This window comes from Gordionus sp. m RMFG-2023, chromosome 1 (genome assembly GCF_954871325.1).
Source record: "Gordionus sp. m RMFG-2023 chromosome 1, tfGorSpeb1-WG-v2, whole genome shotgun sequence".
NCBI classification, from domain to species: Eukaryota; Metazoa; Nematomorpha; class Gordioida; order Chordodea; family Parachordodidae; genus Gordionus; species Gordionus sp. m RMFG-2023.
The window spans coordinates 14,846,839-14,865,820 of record NC_088775.1 but is presented as its reverse complement, the minus strand read 5'-3'; the positions used below and the strand labels follow the sequence as shown (position 1 = coordinate 14,865,820).

Sequence of the window (18,982 nt, the reverse complement as noted above, 5' to 3'; positions counted from 1 at the left end):
ATGATAGCAAAAGAAATTAAAATATTTTGCTATGCCCAGCAAATTTTAATTTAAAGTGAGTAATAATCGTAAAAAAAAATAACTTATAATAATCAAAAGTTGGTTCCAAAGCTAACATGTCATCTATGATTATTAACCTAGGTTACTTAATATTAATTTTAAACATCTATCATATATTGGTAAAAAAATATTGCCAACACAATTTTGATTTTTTCACTTTGATGGATATCGACTTAAATTTACAGTTTAAAAAAACATTTATTTTTTAATCTATATTTTTAATGTGTTTACTAATTATAAAATATATCATTTATAATTAAGGCAATATAATATTTATAATTAAAGCAATTTATATGTGTAATGTAATACTAATATTTATAATTAAGGCAATATAATATTTATAATTAAAGCAATATAATATTTATAATTAAAGCAATATAATATTTATAATTAAAGCAATATAATATTTATAATTAAAGCAATATAATATTTATATTTTAAATAATCGCTTTTTATTTGTAAATAACTTCAAAAGGTATAATAAAATGAAACGTAGATCAATAAAATTATGTCAATGTGTTATTTTAATTAAAATTAGTGGTTAATGGCTCAATTTTAGCCGATATGGCTAACTCAATATATTAGCCAGAAAATTTTGCTCATGGAGATACAAGTTTTATATTATTCGAGAAATCTCTAGGCTTGAACAATATTTTTTGGCTAAAATATTGAGTTAGCAGTTTATAAAAATCAGCTCAAGTCTAGCCGTTTAACAACACTAATTAAAATAATTAATAATTCTAGGACTTTTATATTATAAGGTACCAATATGATTTTTAAGATAAACCCGGCCGAAGGCCGGGCAAAAGAGCCGAAGGCCCGTTTGTGGACCCCCTCTAAGGAAAATTCCTAGCTACGCCACTGCTCAACTTTAAAAAAATCGCTCTGTTGTACATTTAATTGCATCATTAATTTAATATAATTAAAATATAAATATTTTAATAAATTCAGTTTTAAAAAGAAATAATTTGAATATTATTTTTTAACAAAATTTTTTTTGGAGAACAATTTTGCCTTAAAGTATCTAATGACTCTTTTCGCGGCTTTAAGACTTGCAGTTCTAGTCATTCGATATATTTAAGACACCTTTTTAAACTAAAATTCTGCAAAGCATTAGAGCAGTCGATAAAATCTTCCTGTAAATCTATTCCAGTTGAATCCTAAATAAGTTTTAACAAATTTTTTTTTTGGTTGGATATAGATTAAAACGTAACTATAATTATGATCGTTATATATTAGGTTTATCATATGGTTATTTATCATTCATTCATTATTTTTGAATATGGACAATTTTGATAGTTATAAGAACATACTTATCGATGTGATTGGTAATCAACCCTATCATAATTTAGATGATATTATGCGTCAAAAATTAATTAATTATGTTAAAAACACTACAATCTTTAATGAAGAAATAAGCCAAGAAATAGAAAAATTTAAAACTGAAACAGGTTTTTATTAATTTTTATATATTATTTTAAAATAATCTATAGAACAAACTCATTTTGAACTTGAGAAAAATATCGATCTGATTAATGATAAATTGAAAGATGCTAATGAAAAAATTCATAAAAAAGATCAAGAAATTTTGGAGCTTGGTATAATTTAGAATGCATATTTATCACTAGGTAAAATTTTAGAACAAATAAAACATAAATATCAAACGGTTATTGACATCAAAACCTCAGAAATTATTAAGCAAAATTTTGAAAAAGTACCTAATAACATATGAAAAAAATTTCCATTATATATAGGAAGAAATAAAGAATAATATATGTCTTTTGGAATTGGATAACAAAAATATTCAAAATCTTCTAAGTGAAAAGGAAAAAATTATTGTAAATATTGAAAGTACAAAATTACTTTTCCTATATATATGACTTTGAATTATTTAGGTGATATAAAAGTTATGTCAGAAAAAATTATAATACTATCTGCAAGTAGAAATGAATTGCAATCAAATTATAACAATGAAATAAATAAAAGCCTAACATTAAATGTAAATAAAAAAATATGTTTGAAAGGGGAGGGAGTAATAAATAATTTGATTTAGATAAAAGTATAATTGTGTGTTTAAAGAAATTATTATATAAATATAATATTAAGACATTTATGGTCTGAAAGCCTAATAAAAAATATGATTGAAAGGAAGGGGGGAGGGTCATAAATAATTTGTTGATTATAGTGTGTTTCAGGTAATTAAATATAATGTTAAGACATTTGTGGTCATATATTTTATGAATCTTTTAACAAAAACTGAAATTAAAATATTTATATTTTAGCATAAATTTGAGAATTGCAAATTTAGGCATGAAAATTTAGAGCAACATATTAAAATTTTAGAAGATGAAATCAAACTAAAAGATAAAGAACATTTAAATGGCATTAGAGACAAGGTAATTTTTAGATATATTTTTAATAAAATTAATTTGATTTAAAAATTAAATTTATTAGGGAAATAAATATATTTTATATTCTCCAATAATCAATCTAATATTAATTCATGCTTCTATTGAAACTACTTATTTCAAATCATAAGGTCAAACATTTGGCATGAGATATATGTATCCTTGTTTTAAACAGGTCTGAATCCAGCATATAATGACATGGAACTTGTCCCATATCTGTTATAGGGTTTTTGTGATCATTTATAACAAAATATAACCAACTTATTTATAAAATTACTGTGAGGAAACAGTTGCAAAAATTCTGTTCATCCCTTACCCTATCATTGTAGTTCATATGAAATGGATATATATTTAAGTGAACCCTGCATCATAAATTTTGTTTAAAAAAAATCTCATGATCTTTTCCCAGCAGACTGTCAAGTGACATTTCTCAAAAAATGGCAATTTTATTAGCAAAAATGGGTTTAACTTAAGCATGCTCAATTATAATTTTATTTTTCTATTTTTGATAAAATATCTTATTAATTTTTTTAAAACTTACTTTTGCATTTTCTAGATCACCTTGAAATGTTTGACATAATCCCATTTTTGTTTCTTTGATTTGATAGAGCATTCTAGGAATGTAAATATTTTTGATATGGGTAGAGTTCTCCACAGTCATTTTTTTGCAGCTCAAGCACAAATTGTTTGTTTCAACTCAACCTAAGACCGACATAAAATATTTTGGAAATTTCACTATTTACTAAATGTAAGTAGGAAGTTCTTCCATACTTGAGTTTTAATCTTTTCAGAAATCATTTTTAAATGGATTCATTCATTTTATAAATTTGAGGCTATTTAATTGAATATTAGATGAATCAAAAATTATCAAATTTTCAGTAGCTTGTAAGATGATTTTTAAAAAAACTAACAATTGCATAGGTACCAAAAATAAAATATGTATGTGGGAAATCATATAAATTTAGTAATGGCTATATGATAACAAGCCTTTTGGAGATGGGGGTTATCCTTATTTTCTACATATATTTTTTTTGCCATTTTGCCAGTGGTGTCGCTAGGGTGGGAACTCACAGAGGCTTGAGCCCCCTGAAGCAAAAAATTTTTTTTAATGGCTCCTTAATATCCCCTTGAACTAAAAATAAATTTTTCTGATTGCCCACTGAAAATGATTTCTTTTATAATTCCATTAAGTAATATTTAAATATAATTTTATTATTTAGAAATTAATAAGACTATTTAAATTTTTATTAAATGAATATTATTTTAATTATTAGATTAGATTAATACATATAAATTATATTTTTACTATGTCAGCTTGCAATCAAATTCTGTATTAAAAATATAATATCAATAATTCACTAAATATTAATTTAGCTTTAACAGTTGAAGTTTAATTGACTTTTATTATTTAAATTATTATTTAACCCTAATTAAATAAATATAATCATATATTATTTGAAAATTAACAAATTTAATATTGTAATTAGCCGAGTTCAAATTTACTAATCAACTATATATTTATTTTGAAATTTTATTATCATACCTTAAAAATATTTTCAAGGTCCAAATAAGTATAAGAGATTTCTTTATAAAAAGTAAGTAAGCATATAGTTTATAATCCTCTACTATATACAGTAGTTTATAAAATATTAGATATAATGCCACTTTTATAGACGCATTTGACAGTTATATAATATATAACAGTTAATATTATAACAAATTGCATTCAAGTATTCAACGCCATCTATTTAGTTATAAATAATTTAAAAAATAAAACATTTTATTCTTCATCCTGCAATAGATGTAATAAATTTGATATCCTTTCATCTCTTTTTTACGTGTTTTTAGGAAAGCTATTTTTTTCTTTTTCGAAAAACAGTCTTGAGTTAAATATTTAATACAAGTATATTTTTGATATTATTACAAACTACTATTATTTTAAGATATAATATACCAATGTGGTGCGACAATATATAAAATCTTAATTGTTTCATCATATCATTCTGGTCCTTATTATATAGTTAAAAAATGTTTCATTTCTAATATGGCATTGCCATATAAATAACTCCAGGCTTCAATATATTTGCATAATTATTTCTTCCAAAGATTTTTAATGTTTTTATTTTATCAATATCTAACATAATAAATTCTAATATTAGTTTACATCATGAGTGTCATGGCTATTACTGCAAATTAACCAGCATCTATTATTTGTGTTGCTATGTATTTAAGATTAGGCTGAGAGTATATAATTGCATATTTTAGGTAAACAATAATAGTCAACTGTGTAGTCGTTTATATATCATTAAAAATGGAAGATAATCTTTTAGAAATTTAATATCTCACAATAATTTTATCGATTACTTATCTAGCTTCCATCATGTCATCTAAGAGGAAGCTCTAACCACCATATAGTTTTATGATTTGGATTGGTCGTTTATACTCTCTCCTTCAAAAATTGTTGATTTGGTTTAGGCCTATAAATTTTTCCTTATTAGTCCATTCTATAAAACATTGTCTAATATGGTTACAGAAAATTATACTAGTTTGATAACTTTTTGTCAATGTAAGTTGCTAAGAATTATATTACTGCATTATGTGATTTTTTATATGCCAGTTTATTTTGTATGCATAATATAATAAATGATAAAATTTTAAAATCAGAAAGATTGTTCAGAGTTAACAAATTTAAAAAAAGTGAGCCCCCTGAGATTGTGAAGGCTAGCGACGCCCCTGCATTTTGCTTAAGAGTAATTCTATAGTTATTTTATTATTTTCAAGTCAGATTTGTCTGATCTTTTTTTTAAAAAAAAAAAGCTTTTTCCCAATATTGAACAAATATGTAAGAATGTGCATTTTAGTTAATACTATTTGAGTTCCCTTCTTGACCTCAAATATTAAATCAATGCAAATAAATATTTAAAAGATAATATAGTATTTTTCATGTAATTATTTTTTATAAATTATAATACTGTTATTTATATGAAAAATTATTTTGGACAAAAAATTTAGGCTGAGATAAACATTAAATGTCTTATATAATGTTGTTAAACAGCTCGATTTGAGCCGATTTTTAAAACGGCTTACTCAATATTTTATCCAGAAAAATATTATTCAAACCTGAAGATTTTGCCCAAAGATGGCACAAAGGTCTAGCATCTATTAGCTAGATCTGGAGCCTTACGCAATATGTCCTTGGCACATGTTTAAACCTTATGGTTGTTTGAACCTCACTATCGTCACATTTTTATAAAAGCTAAACTTGGGGCTACATGTACATTAACTATACCAAATTACAATAATTCAAAATAACTAACAAATTACAATAATTCAAATAGTATTTTTTTTTACAATATTTTCTAAAATTTCATAATTATAAATGGCATCTACTAAATATAAATAGCATTTTGTTCATATTTTTGGATCCAAAGTCCAATTATACCCTGGCCTATATCTAATATATACTAACCCTGTAGCATACCTAGCTTATATGGATGAAGTATAGGTTAATTGATTTAAATTATTCATATATAAATTGTTGTGCTATATTCTAGTAGCTTTTTAAAAATATTTTTGAATTCTAACTAGATTCTGAATAAAATGTGAATTCTAGATCTAAAAAAATATAAAAATAATTGCACCTTTAAGCATATTTTATAGGTATCCCCTCCTAATGTCAAAATTTATTAAATAATCTTAACAAGACAATGGTCCTAGCTATTCAGAATTAAGAACTAAAATTAAGACGAACTGATAACAACTTTACTCTTTAAGAATATTATAATATTTCATTTTTATATAGATGAATCAATTGACTAACCTCAAGGTGAAAATGGAAGAGATTGATAATTCATTTCAAGGTGTCTCGAATCAGAATCAAATGTTGAAGGACAAATTATCTGAATATGAAACTATGACCAAAGATTTGATAGAAAAGAATTATAAAGTAAAATTATTTAAATCCAAATATCCCTCCCCCCTATTTTTAAATGATTAGAAATTTAGTTCAAACATTATTTTTGAATAAAATTTGCTCCAGAGATTGGCCTGTATCAGAGATTTTTTGCTTCTGGTCAGGTCAAGCTGGGCAGATATCTAAATTATGGACTTTTTTGTGTAGTTAGAGTGTGACCTAGAGTGCAAGGTAAAGGAGATTACAGAGAAATTTGTAATAGCGGAGGATAGATGTCGTATGCTTACGAACGTGAACTCTGATTATGAAACGAGGTACAAACAGTTAAAGGTATCCTTGGAGGATATTAAAGTAGTTTTGACTCAAACTCAAAAGGGTAATCAACTTATAGACGGAGAACTCAAAAATATGGGAAAACTTCACAATGAAACCTTGAAGGAAAAGGGTATTTTTTTAATTAGGATATATTCATATATTAAGTTTAAAGATTTTTATTTTCGCATGATTTGGAAAATTAGGGGTTATCGATACCACTTTTTTGGAGGCCGATTTGATCTGATGCGATCCTATATTAAATGGATTTGGCCGTCCAATATCACACCTGATTGTGTTCTTTATACGTATTTAATTTTTAAATGTAAAATTGTGCAAAATATTTTTTATAGTAATCATTTATTTATATAATAATAATATTATGGGTACATTCATTTATTTATATAATAATTTATGGATATATTCATTTATTCATATAATAATTAAATTTATGTATTAAGAAATTTTTAATTTATTTAAATTAATAATTACAATTAATATATCAAAGATTTCTTTTCAGAAACACTAAAATTTCTATAATATCCGAGGTCAGCCTCCATAGGTAAGAATTGTCAATATCACCAACTTCACTAAAAACTGATTCTGATGATATACATGTCACAGGTGCTGCCAGATATTGACTTGCAAGTTTAGAAAGAGTGGAATATTTATGGCAGTCCACAGTCTAAAGAATCTGCTGGGATATTATCATTTTTTTTTTCTCTTTAGCTTTCACCTTTTCTGGTGGTAAGCTCCTTCAACATCTCTCTTCACTTTATGTTATTCGTACAATCTCTTTTATCTATTTTATACTTCTTTATATTGGCTCTAACTTTATGGCCCCATTGAAGTTTTGGCCTTCCTCTTTTACGTTTGCCCATCACTTCCAATCTTTCAACTTTATTTCCTATGTAGTTCATAGGCCTTCTCATTGTGTGCCCATACCATCTAAGTCTGTTTACCATTAACTTAGTTTTAATGGGCACTACCTTTAAACTATTTAGTATTCTTGTACTGCGCACCTTATCCTTTCTTGTTACCCCAGCAATCATCCTCAGCATTCTCATCTCCATAGTTTGTAGACTTCTCTCGTCTGATTCTTTGGTTGGCCATGTTTCCGAACTATATAGAATAGTTGGTTGTACTATGGAACTGTAAATTTTTCCCTTTAATTTGTGTGGGATTCTTTTGTCAAATAGCACTCCAGATAAAGATCTCCACTTTAACCACCCTTGATTAATCTTATTCTTTATCTCTTTTTCTATTGTGCCGTTTGTTTGTATAGTGGAGCCCAAATATTTGCAGCTTTCAATTGCGGATATCTGCCAATCATTTATATCAATACTCTCCGTTTCATCTCCTCCTATCACCATATACTCCGTCTTTTCTCTATTTACTTTTAATCCGTGCGTTTCTAGGATATTTATCCAATTCACTAACCTTTCTTTGATTTCATCCTTGGATTCGGCAAGTATTACAATATCATCTGCAAATATCATATTCCACGGGACTGTTTGAGGTATAGACTGTGCTAATACATCTATTACTGTAATGAAGAGAAGTGGGCTGAGAGCCGACCCTTGATGAACTCCTTCGGCTATTGTGAAGCCTGCCGAAGTACCTGTTGTGCTACGGACCATTGTTGTATGTCCCATATACATATCCATTTATTATTCTTATATATTTTTCGGGAACTTTTTTGTGGCGTAGCGCCCACCAGATAAGTTTTCTTGGGATTCTATCGAAGGCCTTTTCTAGATCGAGAAAGACCATGTGTAGCTTTTTGTTCTTTTCCCTGTATTTTTCACTCATTTGCCTAATTGCATGGATAGCATCGGTTGTTGATCTTCCAGGCATAAAGCCAAACTGTGTCTCTCCTATTTCGATTATATCTCTTAATCTTTTTTCTATTATTTTTTCGTATAGTTTTAGACAGTGTGACATTAGTTTTATGCCCCTGTAATTTTGACAATTGTGTGGATCCCCTTTATTTTTGAAGATAGGAACTAGATAGCTCTGCCTCCATTTTTGGGGGACCTCTTCATTTCCAAGTATTTTATTGTACAGATTTGTGAGGAGATGTATTCCATCATCTCCTATTGCTTTAAGGCTTTCTATTGGAATATCGTCTGGACCCCTAGCTTTGTTGTTTTTCATATGCTTGAGGCATGTGATTATTTCTTGTTCTGTTATAGGTTGTACAAGGTTTTGACAAGGGGAGTGTTCGTCGAGATGCAATATGTGGGAATTAAAGTTGAGAAGCTCCTGAAAATATTCTTTCCATCTATTCATATTTATTTCTTAAATATTGGTTCCTTGAGATGATTTTTAATTTCAAGTGAATACGGGCAATTTTTGATGGTATCGTTAATTAAATATATTTTTCATTTGTTTTAACGGCATCAGCATAAGATCCCCACAAGCTAATATGCCAGTTGATTGGTCTTGCTTGATAGAATTTCTTTCATGCCCATATTTTGCTTTTCTATACTACATAAATAATAAAAAAAATATATAGACTTCATTTTTAAGTGGATTGAATGAGTTAATTTCCTCGCAATAGTTGCTGTCCATACCTTCTAGATGTTTTGTCTAATCCAGTTAACGCCATTTTATAGGATCGTATTGTGGAAAAATTAAAAATATTTGCCGATAACCTATATTTTAAAAAAGATGAATAATCAGGCCTATTCGATAATAAATATCTGTAGTCTCCAGAGAAAATGATCACTATTTTTTAGGACAATTTATTTTAATTAGTGTTGTAAACGAACGCGATCAAAATGAACGCGTTCGTGAACGAAGTTCGTTTTTTTGAAATGATGAACGGCGTTCTTTTTTTTGACGAACTTTGAACGTGAATGCGTTCCTTTTCTTTGATGAATGCGTTCAATTTTACGTTCGTTCAATTTTAAAAACACTTTTTATTTTTATTTATTTGAAAAATTAATATTAATCCGCATTTTTTAACAAAAAAGTCTTATATTTTTATTTATTTGAAAAATTAATATTTAATCCAATTTTTTAACAAAAAAGTCTTATATTTTTTAATCAGCTGTTTTTACTTTTTCCTCTTTCATATTGCAATTAACGTACCATAACGTGCTACTGCTAGAGAAGATAAGATTAAAGTTTATTAATTTGAATATTTTATATTTTAATTTAATAGATTAGCATTTGCATGGATATAAATATTTCATCATCAGATTCTGAAAATCAAAATTCAATATTAGATAAATTAAAATTACCATGGCCCAAATATCAAAAATATTTCACTGTTTAATTAATTACATATATTTTATTTTTTTAAAGATTTCAACATATATATGAAAATCAATATCTTCTTTCAGCAATTATACATCCGATATTCAAGCTTCAATGGCCTTGGATAAAGCTTCCACAAAATGAACCTTTAAAGAATAAACTTATAGCTCTTTTGAAAAAAGGCATTGAAACCCCAAGAATTGATCATGAAAGAACTGTCAATTCCGGGATATCTTTTTTTTTGACGAAGAAGAAGAGGGCAGATTGGAGGATGATAACATAGCTCAATTTTTTGAAACAATGGATAAAACATTAATTGTTTTTAATAAATTCCCCCTTTTAAAAGAATTGTTTATCAAGTATAACACCGCAATCCCTTCATCTGCCCCTGTTGAGCGAGTTTTTAGTATAGCTAACGCTGTATTAACTGCCAAGTCATGCCTATCAGATGAAAATTATAAAAAGCAATTATTATTAAAAAAAAATTAATAAGAAAAATTTTTTATAAATTTATTTTTTTATCGCTCTATTATATTGTATTTATAATTATATTATCAAAATAAAACTATTATTTTTTATCATGGCTAATATATTGTGTTGAAAAATATAAGGCATTTATTTATATTAAATTAAATTTTAAAAAAATATCATAAAATTTTTTGAATTTGAACGTGAACGTGAACGCGTTCGATTTTTGTCAATGAACGTTGAACGCGAACGCGTTTGATTTTTTTAAAAATGTTTACAGCACTAATTTTAATTGATTTTTAAGGATACCATTTTTTATAATTATTTAATGTATCCAACATGTCTCCTAAAAATTATCCTAAGTAATAAAATTTATAATTTTTCTATAACTTGTTTAAAAAAAACTATATGGCAATTTATTTGTTCAAGACGATGAAATAACGATTATGAAAAAAAAGCTAGAAGAATCAAAATCGCAACTAGAATCCATTAAAAAGAAATCGGCACTACCTCGCAGGCATTTTAGTATCACAGAAGCTGATACAAGTGGTAATTAATATTATATCATTTTATTTATATATCCTATAAAACTCTCCCAGAATTTAAAGAATATAATTTAAAATTTTGAAAGGTAATACAAATTAATTATAAATTTTTTTTTAAAGATGGTGAAAATATTTTGGGTACACAAATGAATTTTACTCAACTTTACAACTATTACGTTAACAATTTGAAAGAAATCGACGATTTAAAGATAGAAAATCGTAAATTGAACCTATCAATGGAATGTATCATGCAGGTTAATTTGATTTCTTTAAAGCATAAAAAAGACTTTACTGAAATAGCAAGATCATTATACAGATCGGAACCTGTTTCAAAATATTTTAACGGGCAGGCCGAACCCATAATTTCATTAAAATTATTTTAAATTTTTCTAGCAGACGATTTTTACTGTAACAAACGATTTTTTAACTTTTATCGATTTTTTAAAATATATATTAACATTTTCTTAAATTATCGAAAAATTGCTATATAGAAAAATCAATTAGAAATAGACTGGACGGTAATAATAAATTATATTATTTTATCAAATAATTACCTAAAGTATTTTGCCAAAAGAATTAATTATTTAGGCTAATATTTAATAAATAAAATAATTTTTTACAGGAAATAGACAGGAAGGCTCCCATCCTTATCAAACAGGGCCAAGAATACAAACGTCTAATTAAAACTGTTGATATGCTGAGTCAAGAGTTAGATGAAGCCAAAACACTACTAAGAAACACTCAAATAGAGAAGCAAAGTCTGACTCTAGACCTCAAACGAGTTAATTATCAATGGGAAAACGTTAAAAGAAAAGTTTTTTTTATATAAAAACATTTGTAGGAAAAAACTGAGCAATTGTCTTTAATTATGCTAAGAAGATATAAGAGGTTCTAGCTCTCGCGCGCATAATGTTAAAAGATGGCAACAAAAATTAGATGTATTTAAATAAATTCTTAAAATTTAGGAAAAAATTTATCGTCTGGTATTAATTCGGAATAATTTCCATATTTTTAAAGTAATCTATGAAATATATATATAATATTTTATTAAATTAATTTCTCAAACGTTAGGACGATCTGGCATAGTCTTAGCCTTCTAAATTTTCATACATGCACTGCCATTAATGACGATGTATGACCGGTAGAAAATCCTTAAAGCCGAAAACAAATTTAATTATTTTTAGGCCCCAACTCGTGTATTTTACAAGCCTGCGTATTTAAAAATTTATCATCTGCCTATTAATTTTATTTCGGAATAATTGGTTTTATTTTTAATTTAACCATTATACACCGGCTTTCAAAGTTATTTTGGCTCTATTTTGCAAATGATTTATAAAAGGAAATTGAAAATGTGAAAAGGATTTAAACTTCTTAATTTACATAAACCTTTATTTGCTGTATCTTGTAAATAGTTTCAAAAAGGTAAATTAAAAATATGAGAAGGTATTTAACTTGTTAATTTACATTAAATTTTTTGATCTAACCCAATTTTTTGAAAAAAAATCATACCATTTTTGCGGGCCAGGCTTATAGATCTCTGTCATATGTTTTACCATAGGATATAAGTAAAATTTATGATTCCTCAGAAATAAATTTATATTAATATGTAATTCAAAAAGAAATAAGGCGATAATTTAACATTATAAAATTTAAAATTAATAATTGACGGGTAATATCAATTAAGGGATTGTCATGTTAGACAATGGACGCAAAATGATTTTTATTCGAGTTTTGCTCGGTGATATTTTGGTCCATGACTTGGTACGGTTATCCGAAGTAGAGTCCGACGCCAAACAAAAAGAGGTTTGACGTAGTGCCAAAATTTGTATATCATACCGTCTGAGTCAACTTCCACATATTTTTCACATATCTGGTGCATGCAATGCCTGAATTTATCAAAAATATTTTATAAAACATATATAAAAATAGGTGAAAAGATTAGCTTCCAATCAGGATATCACAGAATTCGTAGATTCCGAGGATGATAATAATGTTAGTAGCTCGGCCCTTGATAGAAGTTCTAAACGCATGCGCGTTCATAAAACGCATGATTTTTATGAGAGGTATTACCAAAAATTTAAATAAAGTATCAAATATTTTTTTGGTGGGAGGGGAGGTAGCTTATTAACCATTTCTAATTTTATATCTATTTTTTAATAATGGACTCTCTTTATAAATAAGTATCGGCCATATTTATTTTAAAAAATATTGATGCCTGCCGATATTTTTGAAATTCATTATAAAATGGTAGGTGCATTTTTTAAAAAAACATTTAATAGTGGATTTATTTAAAACTTGAAAGGTAAAATAAAATTTCACATCAGGTTTAATTAATTTGTAGTTTATTTATATTTGTACTACTTGTATTATGCAATAAATTAAGGATATATTGAGTTTGAGGTGTTATATAGTATTTTAAAATATAGATTAGAACGTTATATGTAAGGTAAACACACCTAACTATTCTTTAAGCAAAGGAAATAACATGCTAATTGCCCGATTCGAAAAATAGCCACTTTCATCAATTCTAACCCTATATTAAATTATTATAAGTTCACGGTGGTGGCGATATCGTTAAACAAATTTGTTACTTATCCTGTTGCATATAATATATAACAAAAAATAATACCAAATTTTTACTACATTGGCTTTTAAAATAATTCAATCCTTTTTTTTTACTACAACAAATATTATTATGAAAATTATGTATAAAATAAGGATCAGTTTTTGAAAATTATTGGCACAATCCGATAAAAGTTGCTAAATATTGGTCCAGATCCGATATTTAGTATCGGCACCGAAGTTTAATTATTTTTTTAACACCCCCCCCCCTCCCATATTTCCCAAAAAATGTATTGCCATTTTTTTTCTCTCTTTTATTACTTATCCCATGACTTGTTATTTTTCATATTGCTTTTTAGATCCGATATCTTACTCTTTTATCCCCTCTGGGGACTGAATTAAATCCTTATGTTCCTAAGATATTTATTTATATCGATTTTTTACCTTTGACGACCGGATTATTTTTTTTTTAAAGTGAAACATCAATGAACCCCACAGCCTTTAAGCAAATATTGGATATTCTTGAAGAAGACTATACCGATAGTATGACAAATAACAAGGCAAATAGTGATGTAGATGCCGAGGATCTCCTAAATCTTAGCAAGAAAATTGATTATTTTGAGCAAGAAATTATTCGGTGCAAGGAGATTAATAGGGAACAAGTTTATATTATTTGATTATTTTGAAAAAAAAATGATTATAAGATTAACCAGCATAAATTTATTGAGTAACGCTAGGACCGTTCTTCACAAATTAATTGGATGTTATTGTATATAAAAATATATTGCAGCCTAAAAAATGAGGAAAAAACATATCTAATTTTTCTCAAGGGTAAAAATTAAGATTAAAACTGGATAAAGATTTGACGCAATAATTTTATAAATTCATAAAAGTAATAAATCAAACAATAACGCATAAATTTAATTCTAAATGGTATAGGATTTTTTATGATTGTAATTTTAAGATAATATCAAAATATAATTTTAATCAATCCAGTTTCTTACCCTTTCAAAATATTATTGATTATTTAAATGTACCCTATAGTTCTTCTAATACAGAATTGGGGGGGGGGGGAGGTTCATAAACCAAATTTTTGAATTTTTTTTATATTTTTTTATCACGGGAAGAGTACACTCATTCAAACTCTTCGGAAGCAGACTAATCAATACCAAAAGCTTATGTCAGAAAGCGGAATCATGGCGGATAAAAATATCAAAACATCTGATAGCTTAGACACCAAAGAGCAAGCTTATACTGCGATAGAACAAGAAGCAAAAAGTAGTCCTCAATTTTTTTTATAAAATCAGTTGGGTAATGGCTTAATGTCAGCTGATTCTGCTCAATCCACATTTGCATGCCAAATAAAATCCTTATTACTAAGGCATTACTAGGCCAAAGTGATAATTTTCTGCTAAAAACTGGTTTGAATAGCTAAAAATACAGTAATTTTCCAACTATATTAAGAAGCAACATGTTGACTTTTAAAGAAAGGGAAAGACAAAAATAAAAAAAAAAAATTTTTAAACCAAAATTAACTTTGCAACTATTTCTTTAAATTATAGTTGATACGGAAAGTAAGATCTTGTTGGGTCGCATGAATACGGAGTTAGAAAATTTCAAGAAGATTTATCTCGAGCGAGAAACTGACTTGGTGAAGAAACTTCACGACGCTAATTTATCTAACACTGACCTCAAGCTCGCGAATAACAAACTAAATTATCAAGTATAATCCTCATAATTATTCGAAACATTGATAAATTGCAGACTGTCAATAATATATTTTTCATATACCCATGTATTAAACATTATGTACCAATCAAAGATTCTAAAGTTTTTATTGGACATAATATTTCAAATTCGCTCACTTTGGGCAGGTCTATGATCAACGTGCTTGATATAATATGATAAAAGATATACAATTTAAATATAAAACAAATATGATTCATTCATAAAAATTTTGAATTTCTAAGATTATTTTTAAATAAGTATATTTTTATTTTAAAATTAGGGATATTTTTTTTACCAAATATAATATTTCTCATAATCGGGAAAAATTTAAGATTAAAATAAGACCGCCCAAATAATAAGAGCTCAAATTAGACAGGTTTTTAATTATACTATTATCCATATTGCTATTATAGTCATTCAAAGGTTAATAACCCTGTTCCACTTGTTTTGTAATAACATTTTTTAAAAATCGTCTAGAAACTGTATAACATAAAAAAATAGGTAAATTCGGTGTTGGTGTCACTTGATCACGTGATATTTGACCACTCAGCTAATTTAATAACTTAACACTTGATCATAATAATTGTTAACATGAAATAACTTGGACAATCCCCTTTACCCAGGAAAAGGCTGTAAATAAATTTATCTTTTTCCCGTAACTTGTATATACCTTTTATATTTATCTCTTATAAATATCCTTGTTTCTAAACCTTAACTAAAGGTTTCTTAAACCTGAAAAATTTGACCCTGTAATTAAAAAATATTGTATTTTGAAATGTAATCTAGTGCGCTAGACGTTAAATACATTTCATATGATTGTTTTATTCTTTTTCTTAACATTTAGCTTCAATTGAATGAAGGAAAAGATAAAAACTTAAAATTCAGAATCGACGAACTCGGGCAAGAATTAGAAATCGTCAGAAAGAATGGAACTCTTATGACATCCAAATTGACAGAAAAGGAGATAAAAATTGATGAACTATATACGGTTTATAACAAAATTTATTTTATTTTCCTTGTTTGTAAAATTTCAACATTGTTATTTAAAGTATTTTTTTAATGTAAATTTTTTTTTATTTGAAATGATCAGGAAGTAATATCCCACAAGCAAAATATAGTGTCCTTAGAGTCATCGATTAAAAGGTTGCAAGGGGAAAAGGCTAATCTTGAAATGGAAATTGAATCGATTGCTAAGCGGAAAACTGATATTGTTAAAGAAGATTCTAGATACGACGCCATTTTAAACAATATCCGTAACCTTAAAGTGATTTTAAAATTTAATCATATTCTGTTTATTAATTAATCATAGGTATCCTTAGGTAGCAATTAAAATTTTAAGAGAGTAGAAGGAATATGTAAGGGATATATCGAGATTAGCATGTAAGGTTGTAAAACCAAAATGCTATCCGCGCAGATCTGATTAAAATATCAAATTCATTACAAATTATATAAACATTTTATTTTTATCATTATTATTACTTTAAAATTAATTTAAATTTTTGTCAATATTAGAATACATTTGAAGTGACCGAAAAAGAGACAGTTTGTAAATTAGCCAGTCAAAATGTGATTCTGCAACAAGAAAGAATGGAATTGAAGATTCGTCTGGAATCATTAATCTTAGAGACATCAGGAAAAATGGACGATTTAGAAGTAGTCTAATTATTTAATAATTCATTTTAAATAACAACTCAAAAGCAAGGGATCTATAACAAGGGGGCTTTTGCAGTTGGCAAATTATAATGAACTTTATTCTTCATCTTTAACTGGATTTATCGGTTTTACTAATCAGGTCCAAATTTACCCTCCAATTCTCCCCCTCACTCCACTTTCTAAGATATATAAGTTCGTTATTATATTAGCAATAATTTAATGTATTGGTGTTTTTTTTAGCATACAGCTACATACACAAACATAGGGAATTATATATATAATACATTTTATATTGACGAAGAAATATACTGTTATTATTTAGAAACGACTAGAAGAATCGCAAAAGAGTCTCAAGAATATAACTCAACACGATCAAAATTTGGAATCCGAGAAGTGGGCCCTTAAGAATGAAAATTTGAACATTAAACGTGTTGCTAACAGAAAGCTGAAGAAACTCATGACATCGGCTTTATCTCATTCTAAAGCGTTATCCGTATCCATTGGTAATAAAATATATAAATAAATGAATAATCAGTTGAAATGACATTTAAAAAAATCATTTTAGTATATTGATTGATGATTAAAACAACTCAGATCTTATATAAACATTAATGCCACTTCCTAAATCGACTTAATCTTTGTTCTGAATTCTATTCAGAATAGCAACCTGGGCACAATTTTTGAATTAATGATGGATTTAATGACATTAGGTGATTATATCTTTAAAATAATTTTAAGAATGTACTTCCTATTTTTTTTTAAATTTAAAAATCACTATTCAAGGCATATTTTAAATTCTTAAAAGATGTAAGGCGAGCTAGGACGCTGCCTAAAACTTTATTAAGTTATACTCCTCAAATTAATATCCTTTACTTACGTTTTTTATTAAACGATAAAAATCGGCCTTGAAGTTTCAAAATACTATTTTTTGCTATAACAAATGGCCAAAATATAACTAAATTTAGGGTTCGTCAATAAAATGTAATCATCTTCTCGTCTAAGAGTGCTTTTCCATGCTTACTTGGGTAAGCCCCGTTCCTCTCTGATTCCCCCTTTTAACCGTTTACGGTCCTGGGAATCGTTATTTATAAGACTCATTATAATCACGTTATCTTAACTTTCTCGTTGATCGAAGTGCAATCATCTTTCGTCTTATTAATGGCAAATTTAACATAAAATTAATATTTGGATCATTTGTTATTTTTGGCATCCTCAAAATGCGAATAAAGATTCCTTTTAAAAAAAGTTTCTAAGTATGTTTTTTATCTTAAGTTAATTATTTAAAGTATTAACTTATTTTATTAGTATTTTAAATGAAATAATTTACAAAAAAAAATATTAAAATAAGTAAAGTTTTCATATAAACAATTGAGATGCATATTTTTTAAAAAAATATGAAATATTTATTGTTTTTAGGCTTCTTTTACCCACTTCTGGCTTATAATATTATTTACAATTGAGATGCGTATATATTTTTTTAAATATTAATTATATATAGCTTCTAGGCATCGTTTACCCGCCTCTGGCCAATAATATTGATTGAATTATATAAATAAAGTAAAATAAAAATTAGCATCTCTGTAAAAATAAAATTTGGTTTAAACATAAATAATCATCATAAAATCTTTATATTTTTCTCTTTTTTTTTTGAAATGTCTTGTAGATCACTCTAAATCAAATATTCAAGAGAGGATACTTAAATTATATAAATTAAAACTTTTTTTCAAAAATATAAAAAATAAACACAAATTAAAAAAGATAATCTAGCCGACGCTTACCTATTCAAAGAGGACGTTGAGGGGAAACAATTAAATTCGACTATCATAGAAGGAGGTTTTTTTTCTTCTTCTTGATATTAAAACTTTTTCCCATTTTTCTGAAAGATACTTATAATTTATTGTTTTAAATAGGATCGGACATAGAGGCCGATGATAGGATCGATGAAATTTTTTCAACAGTTTTTGCCAATCGATCTATGACCGAGCCCGATTCTAAATCGCCACTAGGTACGCGGAGCTTATCAAATTTGACTCGGATCAAGGATGAAGAAATTCGTGGTATAATACATT

General features: G+C 26.9%; 1 protein-coding gene across 3 annotated transcripts in view; it reads left to right on the top strand.

Annotated features, from left to right (window-relative positions):
• Nucleotides 1–1,419: 1,419 nt before the first annotated feature.
• Nucleotides 1,420–18,982, top strand: part of LOC135922968 (nucleoprotein TPR-like) — a 44,392-nt gene continuing 26,829 nt past the window's right edge. For 2 of the 3 annotated variants that reach the window (XM_065457527.1, XM_065457526.1), the window contains exons 1-21: nt 1,420–1,511; nt 1,554–1,658; nt 1,701–1,774; nt 1,815–1,911; nt 1,956–2,059; nt 2,343–2,456; nt 6,271–6,414; nt 6,589–6,826; nt 10,855–10,974; nt 11,091–11,224; nt 11,593–11,784; nt 12,900–13,033; nt 14,008–14,194; nt 14,660–14,810; nt 15,095–15,255; nt 16,105–16,248; nt 16,351–16,524; nt 16,773–16,913; nt 17,236–17,416; nt 18,672–18,746; nt 18,824–18,970. In XM_065457527.1, coding sequence (XP_065313599.1) covers nt 1,421–1,511; nt 1,554–1,658; nt 1,701–1,774; nt 1,815–1,911; nt 1,956–2,059; nt 2,343–2,456; nt 6,271–6,414; nt 6,589–6,826; nt 10,855–10,974; nt 11,091–11,224; nt 11,593–11,784; nt 12,900–13,033; nt 14,008–14,194; nt 14,660–14,810; nt 15,095–15,255; nt 16,105–16,248; nt 16,351–16,524; nt 16,773–16,913; nt 17,236–17,416; nt 18,672–18,746; nt 18,824–18,970 — 2,908 coding nt within the window. In that variant the 5' untranslated portion in view covers nt 1,420. Of the gene's footprint in view, nt 1,512–1,553; nt 1,659–1,700; nt 1,775–1,814; nt 1,912–1,955; nt 2,060–2,342; nt 2,457–6,270; nt 6,415–6,588; nt 6,827–10,854; nt 10,975–11,090; nt 11,225–11,592; nt 11,785–12,597; nt 12,774–12,899; nt 13,034–14,007; nt 14,195–14,659; nt 14,811–15,094; nt 15,256–16,104; nt 16,249–16,350; nt 16,525–16,772; nt 16,914–17,235; nt 17,417–18,671; nt 18,747–18,823; nt 18,971–18,982 lie in introns of those variants that run through there. The other variant, XM_065457528.1, reaches the window with a different exon arrangement.